General features: G+C 38.1%; 1 protein-coding gene across 2 annotated transcripts in view; it reads right to left on the bottom strand.

Moving 5' to 3' along the window:
* The window catches only part of MYNN (myoneurin), a 33732-nt gene that overhangs the window by 5611 nt on the left and 5000 nt on the right, over nucleotides 1-23121 (bottom strand). The window contains exons 3-7 of one of the 2 annotated variants that reach the window (XM_036755135.1): nucleotides 19447-20246; nucleotides 18608-18767; nucleotides 17031-17209; nucleotides 16126-16209; nucleotides 15341-15427 (exon numbers count right to left, since the gene is read on the bottom strand). In XM_036755135.1, coding sequence (XP_036611030.1) covers nucleotides 15341-15427; nucleotides 16126-16209; nucleotides 17031-17209; nucleotides 18608-18767; nucleotides 19447-20246 — 1310 coding nt within the window. The remainder of the gene's footprint in view (nucleotides 1-15340; nucleotides 15428-16125; nucleotides 16210-17030; nucleotides 17210-18607; nucleotides 18768-19446; nucleotides 20247-23121) is intronic. The other variant, XM_036755136.1, reaches the window with a different exon arrangement.

The following is a 23121-nucleotide window of genomic DNA, read 5'->3' as shown; positions in this document are numbered from 1 at the left end:
CTGTTCTCTTTGGAAGAGAAAATAGAAACAAAATGCAAATTGAGGGGTTCTGGCTTGTCCCAGTCATCCTCTCATCAATTTGCTCACTCCCAGGCAATGATCCAATTCTGTCTTTACCCCCCGACCTTTCCCCTAATACAGCTTAAAACAAAAGCCATTTTTACCCCCCTTAATTTTCTTTTGCCAGGCTTGGCTCCCTCTGAGTTTAAGGACTCCCAACCTGATTCTTACAAAACCACTTGCCTAGGGGGTGAATTCTTAACCAAAGGATACAGGCAATGATGGAATGTCAATTAGAGGAAACTGAAAAGCTTTTGCATCAGCAAAATGCAACTGGGACAGCAGAGGAAGCAGATAACGGGATGTCAAATATCTCTGATGTTTGTCTACACAGAAATAAATAGGACCAAAAGCCATTTCAATAGATATCAAAGGATATGAATAAACACTTCTGAAAAGAAGTACATACTATTTGCAACCATGTGAAAGAATACAAGTCATTAGTAATAAGAGATACATAAATCAAGATCAACACATCAAAAACAACTCAAACCAAATCAAAACAGCTCTGGAGTTTCATACTACACTTAGCAAACTGGCAAAGAGAACAAATTATGAGCATAGTCAATGCTGGGGATGTCATGAGTGACAAGCCCACTGATGCATTGTTGGTGTTCCTGGTTATATGAAAAAATGGACTCAGCTGTCCATACCCTCTGACCCAGAGATTCCACTGTGAAGCGTATGGCCCAAAAAAAGCTAATGACACAAAAGAAAGACCTGTTACACCCCAAAATATTTATAAGAGCACTCTGTAGTAGGAAACAAGTCACTGACTGGGGAACAGGCTAAACGAGTAACAGTAAAATCAACGTAATGGAATATCATAGTTCTATAAGAAGTCATGACTAGGACGAGATGGAGGTAAAGACCTGTATGAACTGACACAAAGTGAGGCTGAAAGGCCAGAAATGAAGGCAATCAAACTGAATTCTAACGACCACCCTTGGTCCCAAAGCACAGGGATGTTGCAGCACCTTCTTTCACGTCTTTGTAGAGCTGGAGGGGAAGGTTACAGAACAATGCATGAATGGGCAGACAGAGGCACGTTTATTTGTACCAAAACACAGAGAATCCAAATTAATGAGATCACACAAATCCATCTGAAAAGAAAAATGTTTTACTCATCAATGATACCTGCCAACAGGTGGTAAATGTTTTAGGAACAACACACAAAGACCAATTTCTTGTGGTCATCTATCTGTCCAGTCTAATCTGCCTCACTTAAACTTCTGTGGCCAAAAAGAGCAAGTCTGAGGCCTCTTTCCTATGCAGTTCCTTCAAATGCCTGAAGAGAATCATCAGGTCTTAGGCTAAATATGCCTAGTTGCTTCATCTAATTCTCATGTGGCATAACCTCCATGCCCTCCCACATCCTGGTAACACTCATCAGTACTCAAATCAATGAGTAATCCGCCAGTAATACAGATCACACATCTATGCCTAACAATTCTGTGCAACCTTTATCAATGTCTTCAAAAAAAGGCACAATAGGGAAGCCTTTCTTAACACTGACTTCCTGAGGATACCAATGGAAAGTGAGAAGGCAAGATTAGTCCTTGCTTTTACCTCATAACCAGGCCTTTATTTTGGGGGAAGGGGGCAATTGGGGTTAAGTGACTTGCCCAAGATCACACAGCTAGTAAGTGTCAAGTGTCTGAGGCCCCATTTGCACTCAGGTCCTCCTGAGTCCAAGACCAATGCTCTACTTACTGTGCCACCTAACTGCCTTTTTTTTTGGGGGGGGGGGGAGGGTGAGGCATTCAGGGTTAAGCGATTTGCCCAGGGTCACACAGCTCAGACCTTTATTTTTCAATCACATATTTCTCTGATGGCATCCTTCATTCAGCTTCTGCCATTATTCCTTTATTACAATATTATAAAAATCCCTGCAGATTTTTTCCATCTTTTGTCTCTCAGATGGCCTTAGGATGACTTTTATTACTTGAGGCACTCATCTAGTTTTCCTTAAATTGATTTTTCCTTCAACTGCTTTTCACTGTTTTATGAGACACTGATGATCATAATCTTCCATTTTTTTGTAATATTTTACAAACAAGCTTATTTACTAAATTGGTGGTGTCCTTGGCTAATCATCTCTTTTTCCATCTGGCAAATAATTCAACTTTTTGCTAAGGTGTCTCTAGGTTATTTTAGCATCTTTTTTCATGACAAATGTTTTATATCACTTAACTTTCTATGAGAAATTATAATTGGTACAGATGTCCTTTATATTTTCCCTGTCTTAACATCAATAACTTGGTTTAACTGTATGCCATATTACCTCATTTCTTTTTCTTCTACCTTTGTATTTTTATCTTTGCTCTAAGTCAGTGGTCTGACTGAACAAAAAGATAAATCAGGATTCACTCCCCACATCCGTGCTGTGACATTTCCTGTCAGCTAAAATATAATCAAGTTCATTGGGGGGGGGGGTCTATTATTTGGTGATTGTGCCCATCACTATCACTGTGCCAGATGGATGCTAACTTTTGTACTTGCCTGCCGATTTTTCTCAGAAATACAAGACACCCCATTCGTTACACAAACTATTAAAATAAGCCTTTTGTAATTTATTCTACATTGGTTTTAACTTTTCAACTCTGCTGACAAGTTGACTTCTACATTCCAGGTCACAAAAATAGATCCTAAGTTATTGAGTCAAGAAAAGCCTTTTCAAGAGGTCATTGCAGCTACACCCAAAATAAAGCCCTCCTCCCCATATTCTAGATCCATCTAGCCTAATCTACCGCAACCATTCATTTTCTTTAATAAAAGCACGGGTGGTAGCCTTTTCTATTCTTCCTTTCATATTTAATTTTCAGTAGCATAAGATAATGTAAAGGAATGGCTGACATTCAAACTTTAAGATAGACATCTGAGAAATGTTTATCAATAGTCTTTTCTGTCCTGTAAGAAAATCACTAGAGAAAGAGGTCACTTTATTTGAAAGCCTCAACAATTATGCAGAAAGAGATATACCAAGATTTACCTTCATTACCCTTTTACAAATCAGTAGCTGTGCCACCTGTATGCATAAATATATGTGTGTGTGTAAATGTGTATGTAATTTAACTTTGGTTCGAATGTATTTATTCTTTTCTCCACCCTTGCTGGTAAGTGTAAGATCAAGTCATGTCCCTTGGCAAAACAGTCTAAAAAAATCCCTATGCTTGCTCACTTTTGTTAAAGAAATTTTATTTTGTTTTCTGTTAAACTAGTCTAGATCTAAAATGTAAGGAAAAGTAGAAATGACATTCTTCTTGCTCAGAAATAATTTTTACTAAGTAGTTCCTAAAAGAAGATAAATTCGGCAGAGCCAAGATAAGGAGAGAAACCAGGAAGTTGCCTGAGCTCTCCCATTTCCCTCAGAAGCAATGTTAAATCAAGCCTCTAAACAAATTCTGGAGCGACAGAACCCACAAAAAATATGGAGTGAAACAATTTTCCGGCCTAAGATAACTTAAAAGGACTTCAGGAAAGGTTCTCACTTGGATAAAAGGGGAGCATAGCCCAGTGCAGATGGTGTCTGGGCAAGCTGGAGGGAGGCTCTTAGCCACAGCACAGATCAGCAATCCAGGCTCCCCTGTCCTAGCTCAGCAGGCCAGTGGTGAAGTCTCCAGCCTCTAGGCAGAAGGCAAATATAAGCCACCAAACGGCATAACAGGTGTGACTAGGCTGGGTCACCCCCAGTGCAGTGGCCAAGCCATCAGCATCTGAGGCCTTGGCATGGAAAGCTAGTGACCACGCTCCTGGCCCCCAGCATGAGAAGCTTGGGATAGTGCCGCCCCTGTGCCCCAGAAGCAGAGCTTGACTTTAAAAGTCATAAAATAGGCTGAAAAATGCAAGAAACAAAAGACAACCTTAACCATAGAAAACTATTATGGCAGTAGGGAAGATCAAAACACAAACTATGAAGAGAACAATCACATTGCACTGCCTACATGTAAAGCCTCAAAGGGAAATACGAATTCTTAAGCCGAAAAAATCCTCTTGGAAGAGCTCAAAAAGGATCTTAAAAATTCAGTAAGAGGTAGACGAAAAACTAGGAAAAGAAATGAGAGTTATGAAGGAAAATTATGAAAAAAGAGTCAACAGCTTGGAAAAGAAACACAAAAATTGACTGAAGAACTCCTTAAAAAATAGAATTGGCCAAATGGAAAAAAAAATCCACTGAAGGAAATAACTCCTTAACTATGTTATAAAACAGCAATCATCAAAAGTACTTGGTACTGCCTAAGAAATAGAGTGGTGGATCAGTGGAATAGGTTAGGTACACAAGACACAGTGGTCAATGACTATAATACACTACTGCTTGATAAACCCGAAGACTCCAACTTCCGGGATAAGAACTCACTATGTGACAAAAACTGCTGGGAAAATTGGAAAATAGTATGGCAGAAACTAGGCCTAGACTAACATCTTACACCCTATGCCAAAATAAAGTCAAAATGAGTACATAATTTAAATATAAAGGCTGACACTATAAGCAAACTGGGAGAGCAAGGAATAATTTACTTGTCAGATTTATGGAGAAGGGAAGAATTTATGACCAAACGAGAGAGAGAACATTATGAAATGCAAAGTGGATAATTTTGATTACATTAAATTGAAAAGTTTTTGCACAAAGCCAATGCAACCAAGATTAGAAAATTGGGAAAGAATTTTTACAACCAGTGTTTCTAATAAAGGCTTCATTTCTAAAATATATAGAGAACTGAGTTGAATTTATAAGCATTCAAGTCATCCCCAAATTCATAAATAGTCAAAGGATATGAACAGTTTTCAGAGAAATAAATTAAAGGTATCTATAGTCATATGAAAAAATGCTCTAAATTACTATTGACGAGAGAAACGCAAATCAAAACAACTCTGAGGTATCACATCATACCTGTAAGATTGGCAAAATGACGAAACAGGAAAATGGTAAATGCTGGAGAAGATGTGAGGAAAATTGGAACACTAATGCATTACTGGTGGAGTTGTAAACTCATTCAACCATTCTGTAGAGTAATTTGGAACTATGCCCAAAAGGACACAAAACTGTGCATACCCTTTGATCCAGCAATACCACTACTTGGTCTGTATGCCAAAGAGATCATAAAAAAGGGAAAAGGACCTACATGTACAAAAATATTTATAGAAGTTCTTTTTGTGGTGTCAAAGAATTGGAAACTGTGGGGATGCCCGTCAGTTGGGAAATGGCTGAACAAGTTGTGGTATATGAACGTAATGGAATACTATTGTGCTATAAGAAATGATGAGCAGGCAGACCACAGAAAAACCTGGAAAGATTCATATGAACTGATGCTGATTGAAGTGAACAGAACCAGGAGAACATTATACATTAGTAACAGCCATATTGTGAAATGACTTTGATAGACTTATCTCTTAGCAGTACAAGGCCCTAAGACAACTCCAAAGGACTCATGATGGAAAATGATATCCACATCCAGAGAAAGAACTTTGCAGTCTGAATGCAGATCAAAGCATATTCTTTGCTCTTTTTTTTTTTTGTTTCTTCTTTCTCATTTCTCCCACTGGGCCTAATTCTTCTTTACAACATGACTAATGTGAAAATAGGTTCAATACGAACATATATATAGAGCCTGTATCAAATTACACTTCATCTTGGGGTGGAGAGAGGGGAGAGACGGGGAGAAAATTTGGAACTCAAAATCTTATGGAAGTAAATGTTGAAAACTAAAAATAAATAAATTTTAAAAACACAAAAAGAAAACAACTCCTTTTAAAGCAGAATTGGCCAAATAGAAAAGGAGGTACAAGGGGGGGGGGGGGGGGGAGCCAAGATAGCAGCTGGAAAGCAGGGTCTTGCGTGAGCTCCCTACTGGTCCTTCCAAAAACCTATAAAAAATGGCTCTGAACAAATTCTAGAACTGCAGAACCCACAAAATAGCAGAGGGAAGCAGGGATCCGGCCCAGGATGGCCTGGATGGTTACTGGTTGAGGTATATCGCACACGGAGCGGAGGGGAGCGGAGCTCAGCGTAGATGGAGGCAGGACCAACCAGACCAGGAACCGGGCGGAACAGGCCCTAGCGCCCTGAATCAGTGAGCTGTGGCAGTTACCAGACTTCTCAACCCACAAACACCAAAGACAACAGAGAAGGTTAGTGGGAAAAGCTGTGGGGGACAGAGTTCCCAGTTCAGCCACTACCCCAGGGGCAGCAGGGGAGGTGCAGCTGCAGAACTACACCTGCAGTTACTTCCGGCCCCAGGCCCACCAGCTGGGAGGAATTAAGAGGCAGATCAGAGCAGGAGTGCAGAGCCTGCTTAAGATTTGCATCAGGTCCGGGTTGGCGGTTCTTGGGAAAGGAGGAGTGCTGGTGTGGCAGAGCTGGCTGTATAGAAATAGCTCTGAAATCAACGGTGCACCCCCTCAAGCTTGGAACAAAGTACTCTTTGCTCTACAAGCAGTCATACCCTGACAAGGGTCAAGTAAGTTGGCTGGGAACATGGCCAGGCAGCAAAAACGCACTCATATTCAGTCTCAGACTCTGGAATCTTTCTTTGGTGACAAAGAAGACCAAAACATACAGCCAGAAGAAGTCAACAAAGTCAAAGAGCCTACATCAAAAGCCTCCAAGAAAAACATCAACTGGTCTCAGGGGTTGGAAGAGCTCAAAAAGGAGATGGAAAAGCAAGTTAGAGAAGAAGAGGAAAAACTGTGAAGAGAAATGAGAATCATGCAAGAAAACCATGAAAAACAAGTCAATGACTTGCTAAAGGAGACCCAAAAAAATACTGAAAAAAACATTGAAGAAAACAACACCTTAAAAAATAGACTAACTCAAATGGCAAAAGAGCTCCAAAAAGCCAATGAGGAGAAGAATGTCTTGAAAGGCAGAATTACCCAAATGGAAAAGGAGGTCCAAAAGACCACTGAAGAAAATACTACCTAAAAAATTAGACTGGAGCAAGTTGAAGCTAGTGACTTTATGAGAAATCAAGATATTATAAAACAGAACCAAAGGAATGAAAAAGCGGAAGACAATGTGGAATATCTCATTGGAAAAACCACTGACCTGGAAAATAGATCCAGGAGAGATAATTTAAAAATTATTGGACTACCTGAAAGCCATGATCAAAAAACAGCCTAGATACCATCTTTCAAGAAATTATCAAGGAGAACTGCCCTGATATTCTAGAGCCAGAGGGTAAAATAGAAATTGAAAGAATCCACAGATCGCCTCCTCAAATAGATCCCAAAAAGAAAACTCCTAGGAACATTGTCGCCAAATTCCAGAGCTCCCAGGTCAAGGAGAAAATACTGTAAGCAGCCAGAAAGAAACAATTTGAGTATTGTGGAAAAACAATCAGGATAACACAGGATGTAGCAGCTTCTACATTAAGGAATCGAAGGGCTTGGAATATGATATTCCGGAGGTCAATGGAGCTAGGATTAAAACCTAGAATCACCTACCCAGCAAAACTGAGTATCATGCTCCAAGGCAAAACAGACTTTCAATAAAATAGAGGACTTTCAAGCTTTCTCAGTGAAAAGACCAGAGCTGAATAGAAAATCTGACTTTCAAACACAAGAATCAAGAGAAGCATGAAAAGGTAAACAAGAAAGAGAAATCATAAGGGACTTACTAAAGTTGAACTGTTTTGTTTGCATTCTTATGTGGAAAGATGATGTGTATGATTCATGAGACCTCAGTATCATAGTAGCTGAAAGGAATATGCATATATATACATATGTGTATGTCTATGTATGTGTATATATATATACACACATACACAGAGGGCACAGGGAGAGTTGAATATGAAGGGATGATATCTAAAAAAATAAAATCAAATTAAGGGATAAGAGAGGAATATATTGAGAGAGGGAGAAAGGGAGAGATAGAATGGGGTAAATTATCTTGCATAAAAGTGGCAAGAAAAAGTGGTTCTGTAGGAAGGGAAGAGGGGGCAGGTGAGGAAGAATGAGTAAATCTTGCTCTCATTGGATCTGACCTGAGGAGGGAATACCATACACACTCAATTGGGTATCTTACCCCACAGGAAAGAAGGAGGAAGAAGATAAAAAAGGGGGATGATAGAAGGGAGGGCAGACATGGGGAGGAGGTAATCAAAAACAAACCCTTTCGAAAAAGGACAGGGTCAAGGGAGAAAATTCAATAAAGGGGCATAGGTTAGGAAGGAGCAAAACATAGTTAATCTTTCACAACCTGAGTATTGTGGAAGGGTTTTACATAATGATATGCATGTGGCCTATGTTGAATTGCTTACCTTCTTAGGGAGGGTGGGTGGGGAGGGGAGAGAATCTGGAACTCAAAGTTTTAAAAACAGACGTTCAAAAACAACAACAAAAAAGTTTTTGCATGCAACTAGGAAATAAGATACACAGGCAATGGGGTGTAGAAATTTATCTTGCCTTACAAGAGAAGAAGGGAAAGGGGGATGGGAGGGGCATGGGGTGACAGATGGGAGGGCTGACTGGGGAACGGGGCAACCAGAATATACGCCATCTTGGAGTGGGAGGAGGGTAGAAATGGGGAGAAAATTTGTAATTCAAACTCTTGTGAAAATCAATGCTGAAAACTAAATATATTAAATAAATTAAATATAAAAAAAAGAAAAGGAGGTACAAAAGCTAACTGAAGAAAATAATTCCTTTAAATTGGGCAGGTGAGGGGGCAGAGCCAAGCCGGCAGACAGAAAATAGGGACTTCCTTAAGCTCTCCCCCAAATACCTCCAAACACCTGTAAAATATGACTCTAAATAAATTCTAGAGCTACAGAACCCACAAAATAACAGAGTGAAACAAGTCTCCAGCCCAAGATGGCCTAGATGGTCACTGGGAAGGGGTCTATCACACCATGCAGGGGGCAGAGCCTAACCCAGCGTGAGCTGCACCAGAACAGGCCAGAGCAAACCAGGCGAAGCAGGCCTCAGGGCCCTGAATCACTGAGCTTTGGCGGTTTCCAGACTTCTCAACCCACACATGCCAAAGACAATTTAGCAGGTCAGTGGGAAAACTCTGTTGGACCTAGGTGAGAGAAGGGTGCAGTCTGGCCCCAGCCTCAGGGCCATAGAGGTGGCTGTGGCAGCAGAGATGGCAGCAGCTGCTGCTTTCAAGCTCCAGGCCCACAGACAGTGGGAAGAAATCAAGCTGCTGATCAGAGCAGCAATGCAGGGATCTCTTGCTGGCACTGAGGCAGGATTCTCTTGCTTTGCCTTGCTTGGATCTGGGGTGCAGTCCTGGCTGGTGTTTCTGGGATGAGAAAGAGCGCTGGTGTGGCAGAGCTTGTAGTAGCTGTGGAGGGAGTCCTGGTAGTTACATGGCAGAAAAAAATGCTTGAGATCACTCACAGATTAAAGCACAGTCCAGGAGAGGACTAAACACAGCTCATTGGATCATACTACCTCGGAAGAACTAAAAATTTACAGGTGGCTAGAAGTAGCTCTGAAAAAAGCAGCACAAAACCCCTGAAGCTTGGGACAAAGCACTCTTCACTCCGGAAGCAGAGTGCTACCTTGGCAAAGAGCTAAAAAGCCAATTATTGGCTGCAAAAATGAGCAGATAGCATAAAAAACCTCAGACTATAGCATCTCACTTTGGTGACAAAGATCAAAATAGACAGCCACAAGAAGACAACAAAGTCAAAGATCCTACATCAAAAGCCTCCAAGAAAAATATGAATTTGTCTCAAGCCATGGAAGAGCTCAAAAAGGATTTGAAAAATCAAGTAAGAGAAGAAGAGGAAAAAGTGGGGAGAGAAATGAGAGTGATACAAGAAAATCATGAAAAACAAGTCAACAGCTTGCTAAAGGAGACCCAAAAAAAAATACTAAAGAAAATAACGCCTTAAAAAATAGACTAACCTAAATGGCAAAAGAGGTCCAAAAAGCCAATGAGGAGAAGAATGCCTTAAAAAGCAGACTTGGTCAAATGTAAAAGGAGGTCCAAAAAAATCATTGAAGAAAATAATTCCTTAAAAAATTAGAATGGAATGAGTGGAAGCTAATGACTTTATGAGAAATCAAGAAATTGTAAAAAAGAACCAAAACAATGGAAAAATAGAAGACAATGTGAAATATCTCATTGGAAAAACCCACTGACCTGGAAAATAGATCCAGGAGAGATAATTTAAAAATTACTGGACTACCTGAAAGCCATGATCAAAAAAGGAGCTTTAGACATCATCTTTCAAGAAATTATCAAGGAAAACTGCCCTGATATTCTAGAACCAGAGGATAAAATAGAAGTTTAAAGATTCTACCAACTGCCTCTTGAAAAAGATCCCAAAAGGAAAACTCCTAGGAATATTGTAGCCAAATTCCAGAGTTCCCAGGTCAAGGAGAAAACATTGTAAGCAGCCAGAAAGAAGCAATTCAAATATTGTGGAAACACAATCAAGATAACACAAGATGTAGCAGCTTTTACATTAAGGGATCAAAGGGCTAGGAATTTGATATTCTGGAAGGCAAAGGAGGTTGGATTACAACCAAAAATCAACTACCCAGCTAAACTGAGCATAATCTTTCAGGGGGAAAAGATGGATATTCAATGAAATAGGAGATTTTCATATTTCCTTGATGAAAAGCCCAGAGCAGAACAGAAAATTCAATCTTCAAATACAAGACTCAAGAGAAGGATAAAAAGAAAAACAAGGAAAGAAAAAAAATGTTATTCAATAAGATGTAAACTGTTTCCCTACATAGGAAGATACATTTCTATTAAGAAGGGGAGGTGAAACAAGGATGTCTATTATCACCAAGTTATTCAATGTGGTACTATAGAGGCAGCTAGGTGGCACAGTGAATAGAGTACTGGCCCTGGAGTCAGGAGGGCCTAAGTTAAAATCCAGCCTCAGATACTTGACACTTACTAGCTGTGTGACCTTGGGCAAGTCACTTAACCCCAATTGCCTTGCCTCCTCCCTCCAAAAAAAAAAAACGCACTAAAAATGTTAGCTATAGCAATAAGGGAATAAAAAGAATTTGAAGGAATTAGAAAAGGCAGTGAGTAAACAAAACTATCACTCTTTGCAAATGACATGCTGGTATACTTAGAGAATCCTAGGGAATCAAGTAAAAAACTACTTGAAATAATAGACAACTTTAGCAAAGTTGCAGAATATGAAATAAATCCACATCGTCAGCATTCCTATATATTACTAACAAAGCCTAGCAGCAAGAGATAGAGAAATTCCATTTAAAATAACTGTAGATAATATAAAATATTTGTGAGCTTACCTGCCAAGACAAACCCAGGAACTATATGAACATTAATTACAAAACACTTTTCACACAAAGTCAGATCTAAACAATTGGGAAAATATCAGCTGCTGATGGGTAGGCCAAGCTAATATAATAAAAATGACAATTCTACTTAATTTACTTATTCAGTGCCATACCAATCAAACTACTGAAAAATTACTTTATAGAGCAGGAAAAATTATTTAAAAATTCATCTGGAAGAACAAAAACGTTGTCTAATGTGGAAATATATTTAATATGATTGTACATGTATACCCTATATCAGATTACATGCTATCTTGGGAATGGGGAAAAATTTGGAAGTCAAAATCTTATAAAAGTGAATGTTGAAAACTAAAAATAAATTAATTAATTGTTTAAAAAGGTCAAGAATACCAAGGGAATTAATGAAAAAAATGTAAAGGAAGGTGGCCTAGCCATATAAGATCTAAAACTGTATTATAAAGCGGCATTTATCAAAACCAATTGGTACTGGCTAAGAACTGGTGGATCAGTGGAATAGGTTAGGTACACAAGACACAGTAGTCAACGACTATAGTAATCTACTGTTTTATACATCCAAAGACTCTACCTTCCTGGATAAGCACCCACTATTTGACAAAAACTGCTGGGAAAACTGAAAAATAGTTTGGCAGAAACTAGGCTTAGACCAACATCTCACACCCTATACCAAGATAAGTTCAAAATGGGTATATAATTTAGACATAAGGGATGATACCATAAGCAAAGTAGGAGAGCAAGGAATAGTTTACCTGTTAGATCTATGTAGAACAGAGGAATTTATAACCTAACAAGAGAGAACATAATGAAATGCAAAAATAATAATTCTGATCACATTAAAAAGGTTTTACACAAACAAAACCAATGTAACCAAGATTAAAAGGAAAGCAGAAAGTTGGGAAACAATTTTTACAATCAGTGTCTCTGATAAAGGTCTCATTTCTAAAATATGTAGAGAACTGAGCTGAATTTATAAGAATTCAAGTCACCAATTGCCAAATGGTCACAGGATATGAATAGGCAGTTTTCAGAGGAAGAAATTAAAGATATCTACAGTCATATGAAAAAATGCTCTAAATTACTATTGACAAGAGAAATGCAAATCAAAACAACTCTGAGGTATCACATCATACCTGTAAGATTGGCTAAATGACGAAACAGGAAAATGGTAAATGCTGGAGAAGATGTGAGGAAAATTGGAACACTAATGCATTATTGGTGGAGTTGTGGACTCATCCAACAATTCTGTAGAGTAATGTGGAACTATGCCCAAAAGGACATAAAACTGTGCATACCCTTTGATCCAGCAATACCACTACTTGGTCTGTATGCCAAAGAGATCATAAAAAAGGGAAAAGGACCTACATGTACAAAAATATTTATAGCACCTCTTTTTGTGGTGGCAAAGTACTAGAAATTGTGGTGACGCCCAATAATTGGGGAATGGCTGAACAAGTTGTGGTATATGAATGAAAGAAATGATGAGCAGGCAGACTTCAGAAAAACCTGAAAAGACTTATATGAATTGATGCTGAGTGAGGTGAGCAGAACCAGAAGAACACTGTACACAGCAACATTGTATGATGATCAACTATGATAGACTTATCTCTTCTTAGCAATACATTGATCCAAGGCAATTCCAAAAGACTCATGATGGAAAATACTAACCACATCCAGAGAAAGAACTATGGAGTCTGAATGGAGATTGAAGTATACTGTTTTCTCTTTTTTTTTCTTTCTTGTGGTTTTTCCCTTTCTGATTCTTCTTTTACAACATGACTAATGTGGAAATATGTTTAATATGACTGTACATGTATAGCCTATACAGATTGCATGCCATCTTGGGGAGGGGAAGAAAATTTAGAGCTCAAAATCCTATAGCAGTGAATATTAAAAAACTAAAAACAAATCATTTAAAAAATTACAAAGAAAAAACAAAAAAAAAAAAGGAAAAGTAAAAAAGTCTTAAATTTTGCAAGAAAAAAAAACTATCTTTACATGTAATTGGGAAAAAAAAATACTAAAATATTAAAAAAAAAAGACTTAGCTTAAACCCCACCTTCTAATGAGACCCTTCCAGGTTCCCCTTAATGCTTGTGCCTTCCCCAAAGTTTGTTTAGCTCCTACCCACTGAGCAGCTAATCTGTTTCTTTCTAGTTCTTTGTTACCACAAAAGTACAGACATAAATGTTTTGGTGTATTAAGCACCTTCTTTTTACCTTCTTGAAGTTATAAATGCCCAGCAGTGGAATCCCTGGTTCAAAAAGTATAAGCATTTTGGTGACAGATAGGTACAGATCGATCATGTGAATGATATATATGGGACCACTTCAGGGGATTCACTGTTTGCACTAACCCAGACCTAGCTTAATTTCAGATTCCAATTTCCAGCAATAGCCTATTTAAACAAACTGTGAATTCTGAAAAGTGGGAAATGGTTAGTCAGTCAATCAGCAAGCATTTATGAAGTGATTATTATGTGTCAGACACCATGATAAGCTCTGGGGACACAAAGCAAGGTAAAAACAAATTCTATAGGGGAAGCAAAATCCAAACAATTGTATCCATAAGAAAAAGATCTCCTTTCTCTAGACACACATATGTACACGTATGTATATGAATATACATACACATATCTTAACTAAAATGCCTATACTTTTTGAACCAGCGATTCCACTGTTGGGCATATAACAAGGTCAGTGGTAAAAAGAAGGGTCCCTAATACACCAAAATATCTGTGGCAATATTTCTGTGGTAGCAAAGAACTAGAAAGAAATAGTAGTTGCACATTGACTGGGTAGGAGCTAAACTGTGGTACACAAATGTAATGGAATTCTACCACACTATAATAGATGACAAACATAATGAATTCAGAGAAGCATGAGAAGACTTCCATGAACTGATGCAAAGTGAAATAAATGAACAGAACCTAGAAAACAACATACACAACTATAATGATATCAATGAAAAGAACAACAACCTGAGCAGAATACTATGAAATTTTAATGACCAAGTATGGCCCCAAAGGCATATGAAAAGATCCCTCTTCCTGCTTTTCTGCAGAGCTGGAGAGCCACAGGTATAGAATACTACATATAATCCCAGAATTTTTTAATTTATTACCTAGCTTTACAGAATTTTATTTCTTCTTTTAAAAAAAAGTTTTGTTATAAATGATGGCTCTCTGGGATGGTTTGAAAAGGGAAGTGGGAAACTACAGGAGTTACATATAAAAACGAGACAAAAATTTTCACTTTAAAAAAGTAGGTCAGGTAATGTTTTCTCAATTGGGTCCCATATTTTATATTTATTCTTTCTTCTAATTTAGGCTTGACTTAAAAACTAAAGACATTCAAGAACGAGACATTTTTGGACATGGCCAATATGGGAATTTATTTTATTTTGCTATTTGTTACAAGGGTATGTTAAAGAAGGGAGAGAAAAAAATAATTATTATTAATTGAAAAAAAAAAAACTTTAAACAATCAGAGACATAAAACAGTAGAGACAACAAGTTTTCTTCATTAGATGTCTCCAAGCTAATGCTGGTGACCCCTTGCTGATAGTTTCACTTAGGGATTCAGTGAGAGGTGGAAGCTGGCCTCTTCAATTTCAACTCTGAAATTTATAGCTGGTTGAAAAACTATGTGATCCATTCTCTATCACTGCCACACAGGATCAGAGGAGGATCGCAGCAGCCTCAGTGGGACACAGACCCTCAGGCTGGCACTGGATTTGCAGCCTCTGCAGTCCAGGAGAATGTACCCCAGCATGGGCCCTGCTAGCTCAGCCTGAGAGCCCAAGGTCAGCCTTACCCTACGAGGAAATGCTAGAACAGGGATGCCATATCTGCCAACCCTCCCAATTTCACAGGAAGGTGCACTGACTTCTCTACATTAAATCTCATGTCTTTTGCTCATCCACTTCATAAATCTCAGGTCTTCAAGGTGGGAGCAAACCTACAGAATAATGCAATTATTTCCTTTAGGCAAAAACAAAACATCTCATCATGGCATTCCTCACTTACCAGAATGGACTTTTGTTTTGTGCTTCTTTAAATTTTTTATATCTGTATAGGAATTTCCACATAATTCACAGATAAATGGTCTTTCCCCTGAGGTGAAAAAAAAGTTAAGTTTAAAAATCTCAACATTTCTATAGGTTGGTAGCTGAAGCAAAAATATATGTATCAACACATATATGCACTTAATATGCCTAAATATTATATTGTTCATAAATATAATCATAAATTTTATGTCCAATTCTAAAACAAAAAAGTTCCATAAAGTCTGATTTTAAAATATATAGGAACTCCTTTTTCTAAAAGGAAAATGATTTAATTCATTTTTTAAAGTACGACAAAGTTTCTCCTTGTTTTCCTTCCATAAATTTTGATTCAATAAAGTAATGGTGCTACAAGGTGGTAATTTTTTACTAGTTAGAAATTTTTCTTGCTTGCCATTATTGTACATAAGTTCTATTTAAATCAAGGAAGGGTGTTGGGGGTAGGCTTAATGTTAAAAACCAAACAAATGAGCAAATGGAGAATGTTTCAGGCACTTCCTAGACTTAGTACTAAGGAAGGAGACACTCTAAGGGGATAAAAACAGCAACCATCAAGGTTGTTTTCCTTGGTAAACAGCAGTAAACATTTTCTTCATTTTAATTTAATTTTAACTGCTTATGATAAGAGTATGTCTGTTTAAAAACTATTTTTACAACTCTTTGTACCAAAAGTTGAGTTAAGGCTTACATGAAAAGAAATTATAGAAAGAGAGAACACAGAATAATACATTCTCCCTAAACACAGACCTGTATGGGATCGAAAGTGTTTGTTGAGTTCTCCTGAGGAAATAAAACTTTTCCCACAAATACCACATATGTATGGTTTTTCACCTAGATGAAAAATAAAAGATAGCGAGGTGGTGTACTATACCAGTAAAATATTTTATCAATTACAGATTACCTCAAATAAACTATTCTAAAATAACATTTCAATTAAAACCTCTAATCTCATAAAAGATTTTAGAGGTGTACTAGTATTTTTAGTGATCCAACTTCATGAATGTTAGCAACTAGTATTTTGTACTTTTCATATAAGCTGATTATTTTCATATGAGGTCTCATTTCTATAAATATCTCTTCAGCAGAAACAAGTTTTTCCTAAGTTTGCTCTAAGTTTGATTTTTTATGTAATTTTAAAAGTTCAATCAACCATTAAAAGCAGCAGCCCTGAAAATAAGGTAACTAGTGTATCGATAGAAGAAAGTAAGAGTACATAATTAAGACTCTATTATAAACAGTCCTACAGAAAGCAAACCTGGAAAACATGTTTCTAATAAGATACTCTGATTTTGAAGGACATTCTTTGTAAAATTTGAAATTTTAAATTGAGTAAAAAAAATCAAGTTATCACTATTATAGATTTTTTTCAGTTGATAGATTGAATGACATATAGCTATTATTGAAATAATGGACCTAAAGAAGAATTTGGCTTTTATATTTAATTGGCTATAACTTTTATATTTAACTTATACAAAGCCTACTTGAATGAATACCCTTTGGACACCTATACACTCCACCCTCTTGTACGGACCAATCTCTGACTCAGCTCACAGCCACTCCCTTGATCTCTCTTCTCCCATCCCCCTCCTTCTCCTCCTCTGGTCCACAGCTCCCTCTCCTTCAAGCATCACCTTTTCACATCCAATTCTCACCTGTATGTTTTCGAGAGTGAGTTATGAGGGAACTAGACACTGCAAACGCTTTCCCACATGTATCACACACGTAAGGCTTTTCTCCGGTATGCCGACGAACATGGTAAGTCAGCGTGCTGGCCTGGGCAAATCTCTGTCCACACCTGTCACACACATATGGCTTTTCTCCACTATGCTTCCTGGCAACAGAGAAGTCTGTGGTTAGGGACCAGCATATGGACACTGGTCATACAGCCTGGTGAAGCTTTCATAGCAGCTTCAAAGGTCAAGAGTAGGTTTCCAAAATTGGCCTTCATTTGACTTATAAACATTTCTAAATAGAAGCCAATGTTCCAGTTGTCTCAGTTATTACTTGGGAGAAGAGATAAAAACTCTGCCCAACATTTTCATGACAGTTGAAATTTCCTCTTACCAGAAACTCACACCCCTCAAGTGGCTCCTTAGTGTAAAGGTACAAAAACCCACGTATGGAGTTAGCCTAGCAGAGCTCTTTCCTGGGTGTTTTGCTTGTTTAGTCTGTATACTTGATAAAGAAACCTGTTTTTCATTGCTTTCCATCTCTACGGATGTATGCATGACACACCTGTATATGTGTGGGTGCATAGGGAGGTCTAGACTAGGGATTCCATTATAATAGGGAACTCCCAGGCGAGGAAAATAACTTTTATCAATGAAGATTGGCACCTTCTCTGCAACTTGTAGGTTCCAGGAGCAGCCTACAACACTGGCACGTAAAGTGATTTCCCAGGGTCATGGAGACAGAATGGGTCAGAGGCAGGACTTGATTCCTGGTCTTCCAGGCACCAAGACTGGCTCTGTCAACTACACTATGTGATGCCGTGTGTGTGTGTGTGTGTGTAAAAATTAATTTTTAAAAATATATAAAATGTATGTCCCATCAGCTACTAACAAACATCCAAATGCCCCCTCTCATTTAGCAATTCTTAATACAATTTAATCTTCAGAGTAATATTTCCAATTATCTCACCCAACAGGACCTGGGAGTGCTGCCTAGTGACCAACTCAGGTATGAGGACAATTCAACTGAAGTGCCACTTTACCCTTCATGGTCTACTAGCTGATCTAAATTAATAGCAACAGAAAGTGGAGACCATTATCCTCCTTTCCAAAAACTCTACTTATGTGGAAGCTTTTCTATATAATGGCTAGGAAATATTCACACTGTGTCCTCTTACTCAGAAGTCCTCCTCTGTCAAAAGACATTTATTAAGCACCTACTTTGTTTCAGGCACTATGCTATGAACTAGAGTAGAGGAAGAAAAGGAAAAACAGGATGAATGAAAGACTCAGTTTGAATAGTCCATAAAAAATGTAATACCTTGTCTCAAAACGCTATCCAGATCTCTCTAACAAGAGCACCCTGAATTTACCTGTTCTTAAAATATCTCACATGTCTTCACAATGCCCTAGTGGAAGGGTATCAGGCACTGACTATTTGTATAGATGGAGACACTAGAGAAATCACCATGAGGTCAAAATGTCCCCCTGTACAGTACTATGTCCAATAACTGACTGACAGCCACAGATAAAACATGCCATATACCGATTTTTCTTACCTAGCATGAATCTTGAGATTGCTAGAAGTTGCAAATTGTAAATTGCAAACATCACACTTATAGGGCTTCTCTTCACCATGATGCATACGACTATGAAAAACTAGCTGGCACTTCTGAGCAAAACCTTTGTCGCAGAGCTCACATCTATATGGCTTCTCCCCTAAAAAATCCAAAGGAAAGCACTCAGATTTAAATGGAAATTTGTATGGTACTTAACAACAAAAAGGTAAACAAGTTCTTCACCATTTTTCTAGTTACCAGTACAAAGGACATGCCTAAAAAGCAGCTAAAGCAATCAGGAGAGCTTCCTCCAGACTCATTAAATGAGAAGATCAATGGGAAAAGAATAAGTTTGCTTCTCAGAATGACTGAGCTCAACATACATAAAAATAGCAATGTAAATATTCATTAGAACAAGCGACTACAGGATAAAGGCACCTAAAGAAAGGGAAGGCAAGCACTGGTTACAGCAATGGAAACTGTGGCAAAGACCTAGAAGCTGACAAGCTAAAGAGAGAAGTGGACAGAGAGGAGCTTCAGCAAATGAGAAATGTCAGGGAAAGTCACAGATGGCCTTTAACAGTTTTGTTCCTCTTAATGACTAGCAAGGTGAGCACCAAATTAAACAGCTTACTTTTAATTCTTAGAAATTATAGAATTAATGAATTACATGTGTCTTCTGGGCATTGGTACTAAATCGTGAATACCACAAAATGCACATTTAACAATATTTCAACAGCTTTATACTTTCACTTTTTTTCTGTATACAATATGCAGATTTCAAGCAGCAAGTAATCAGCACCGTACAGAAATGTTAACTTAAAAAAAGCCACACTCACCTGTGTGAGTTCTGACGTGGGTTTTCAGCTGGTTACACTGGGTGAATGCTTTTCCACAAAGTTGACAGACATAGGGCTTGACCCCCTTGTGTATTCTCATGTGTCGTCTTAAGCTGCTGGCTTCTGAAAACACTTTCCCACAAGTGTTACACATGGGCTTGGCCTTGGAGTACCTCGGATCTAGGTCTTCTCCAGAGGCTTCCAGCTGGTAAGTGTCTGGAACGACACTGGCTATGTTAGACATACAGTGCTCTTTCAATGCGCAGTTTGGCTGTGATTTTCCCCGCTTCTGTTTCACTGTTACTGTTTGTAAAATGATATCTTGTGTTGTAAAACTATCACTTCCCACAACTGAAGTCAGCTGGAGTTCCGAGGTATCATTTACTTGTGCAATTTGATCTGTTACTGGTGAAGGCAATTTATTTATATCTAGGAACATATCAACAGATGAATTCTCTAAAATGTCACTGGAATATTGCACTGGTTTATTCTGCACGTTTTTCTGGGAATTGAAAGTCTTCTTCTTCTTTTTGGTTTGAGGAGACTTCTTTTCTAAAGTCACCTTCTTAGCATGTGCCTGAACCAAATCAATACAGGTTTCTGATTTCTCCCGGTTAAAATCTCGAAGAGTGAGGAGGCAAGTCTGTTGGTTCAACTCAATGTTACCAGTAATACTAGATGTCTCTGCAGAAGAGGGATTAGCAAGAAAAGCAAAATCTTCCATCTTTATTTTACATTTAGTGACCACCTCCTCCACTTTGAGATAGTCTGCGGCCTGGTGAATTTCTTTAACATTCCAACTGCAAGGAAACAAGGCTAAATGACAATATTCTGGTCAAAGAAAACCTTTTATTGTTGATAATAGGCCAGGTAATTTATAGGGACATAGAACAAACACAGAGAGAGATCAATAAATATATCAGTAAATTAATTTAGGACAAGGTATGAATACAAAATTACAACCTCCATATTACAGGCAATGAAAACATAAATGACTAAGTAGTCAAAGTTAGGTATTCTCCACAACACAAATTAATATGGTATAATTAGCATTTTACTAGACAATTTTATAAAAGGAGTATATATACAGGCACTCCAGGTTAGGAACACTTGACCTCTCATTATCTGGTTCATACAGAAAAGTGTTGGTCCCAGAGTCACTGAGAGGGAAGGGTCATGGTAAATGCCATAACTGACCAAGAATCTCTAGTATAACACACCTGACAAGTCACCCAGCCTTTGCTTGAAGACCTCTGACAAGAGGAAACACACCACTTTCTGAGAAGCCTGTTCTATGCTTGGGCCGGCTCAATGAATCTAAATCTGCTGTTTTTGCCAACTCCACCCCTTGCTTCTAGTTCTATTCTTTGAAGCCAAGCAGAGAAATTTCCCTCTCTCATCCACCAGATCACCCTTCTCACCTTCCACCAAGGCTTACACTCACTGGAATCAGTCACTGGCTGCCACACCAAAAAGGATCTGGCCTCATGGGTCTTCCCGGCACTTAGTTCTCCCCTCTGGGGGGAAAGGGAGGGGAACAGAGGTGGAAAACAAACCTATCATGGGCTCCCCTTTTCTCTCTAATTGCTTACAAGGGGAATGGGCAATGTCCTGCAGGTCTGGTGCCCAGTTCACCAATTACTTATTGAATGGCACTGTGTGTAAAGCATTTTCAGGAGGTCCAAGACATGTTCACCACAAGCTTAGAACCTTGTAGTCCTTATTTTAATTAACTACTTCTATGATTTTGGTTGAGTCAGCCATTTAACATTCCTTAGTAAATGGGTTGAACTAGATAAGCTCTAAGTTCAGACAATCGCTTTCCCACAATATTTCCTAGAGTTTTCTGAGGTCCCCTCTCCCTTTTAACTCTCAAGAAAATCTCTCCCTTTTTGTTTCTCTATAAGCAGGAAGAAAATCTTAATGATGGCTAAGCTAAAACAATATTAATGATACACCTGCATTACAGAAAAATAAATTTAAGTTTGTTTTTTAAATAGGGACAATACTAAAGTACTTGAAATTACTGCCTTCCTCATCTTCCTCTAATTGACCCTACTTTCCCTTCAAGTATCAGCAATCAAAATAAACTGTCATTAAATATGTCCTTTTTGTTTAATCCCTGCTTTCTAAGATTTTTCATTATAAATACATTGTATTTCCACCCTAACACAAGTTAAATCTTGTATGGGCCAGCCTGAAAACCTTAATGCATCCTAACTTCCAAAGTTACCTCTGGAGTCAAGGGCAGGGGCTTTTATCTGCTCCAAATACTTACTAGCTACGGACTGTGGGCACGTCACTTCAGGCCTCTGTGCCTCATTTTCTCTATCTGTAAAACAAGGACCAGGGCTGGGCTCAGTGGCCTCTAAAATCCCCCCAGCTCTAAGGCTAGCATGTGGTAACGTTCAAATACATTTTGGTAGGTTGGAGATTTTGTGTGTAAGTAGAGATACAGTACATAAGGCAACTCATTTCTCCTTATGGACTACAGTTAGGACTCCGGAACTTAAAAATGAGAAATCATTGTATGTAAAGTTTAATTCTAAACTTTACAATCATATGGATACCAAAGAAAATTTTCAAATCATGTACTTTTAATATAAAATATCTTAAGGCTTACGCAGCCCTTTGTTAAGTAATACTTAGATTCACAAATAACCATAATCACTTTCACACTTACTTATAGCTGACCAATGAGAAAATAAGGGGTTCCTCTTGAGAAGCAAAGTTTAGGGACAGGGCTAAACTGTAACATAAGTTACTTGTCAGATTTTCTATGACAAACCAAATCTGACCTTAAAACCCCAAATTATAATTCTGCATGTTCTACCATAGCTAATTTGATCCCGTTAGCCCTGATGATCGATGTGAAGTGCCAGCATCCCTTTCAACTTGGGAATGGAAGTGGGAATCCACCTAGAAGCTTCAGCTATGCTGAAACCCATTTCACTAAGCTGCCACCTAAATATTTTTAATTTTAAATCTAAAAGCTCACATAATTCATTCATACCTTTATTATGGATCTTCTACTTTCATAGGTATTAGTATAATTAATTTCTTTGCTGGACAATCTTGTTTCCATTTTGGATGGTCACCCATACTGTCTAACTACAAAGAAAGGACTGTTGTGATTTTTTTTTTAAATTTCTTCTTACAGCTCCTGCTGAACCAAAATAAACAACTTACTCTGTGATCCTGGAAAGGCACAAAATGCTTAGCTAGAACAAAGTATATCTCTCTGCATTAATTTTTTAGTTTTTGAGGGCTGGCTTTTTTTTTAGTTGATTAGGGGTTTTTTTTGGAATAAACTACAATATTAACATCTACTACAAGATTGGAGAGGGAACCTGGGAGGAGGTGGGTGAAGGACAGCTAGGCCTTCAATGCTCTTTATGACTGAGCAGTGTGGTCTAGTGGGAAAGGTATAAGACTGAGGATCATGCCAGAAAAGCCTTGTGTTTGAGGCAGGACTTTAACCCAAATCTTCCTAACTCAGAGGCTAGTTGTCTAATCACTAGATCACACTGTCTTCCCTAATTAGAGCGAACTTTCATTGGTAATACCTTAAACTTTATAGAGAGGTTAGCTAAGGATCTTTTTTTTGAAGCTTTATCAATTCCTACATCAGAAGCATTTTTAATATCAAAAATTCTATATAAAATACTTTCTAAA

Source organism: Trichosurus vulpecula, chromosome 4 (assembly GCF_011100635.1).
Source record: "Trichosurus vulpecula isolate mTriVul1 chromosome 4, mTriVul1.pri, whole genome shotgun sequence".
Taxonomy (NCBI): Eukaryota; Metazoa; Chordata; class Mammalia; order Diprotodontia; family Phalangeridae; genus Trichosurus; species Trichosurus vulpecula.
This window is presented reverse-complemented; position numbering and strand designations above follow the sequence as displayed.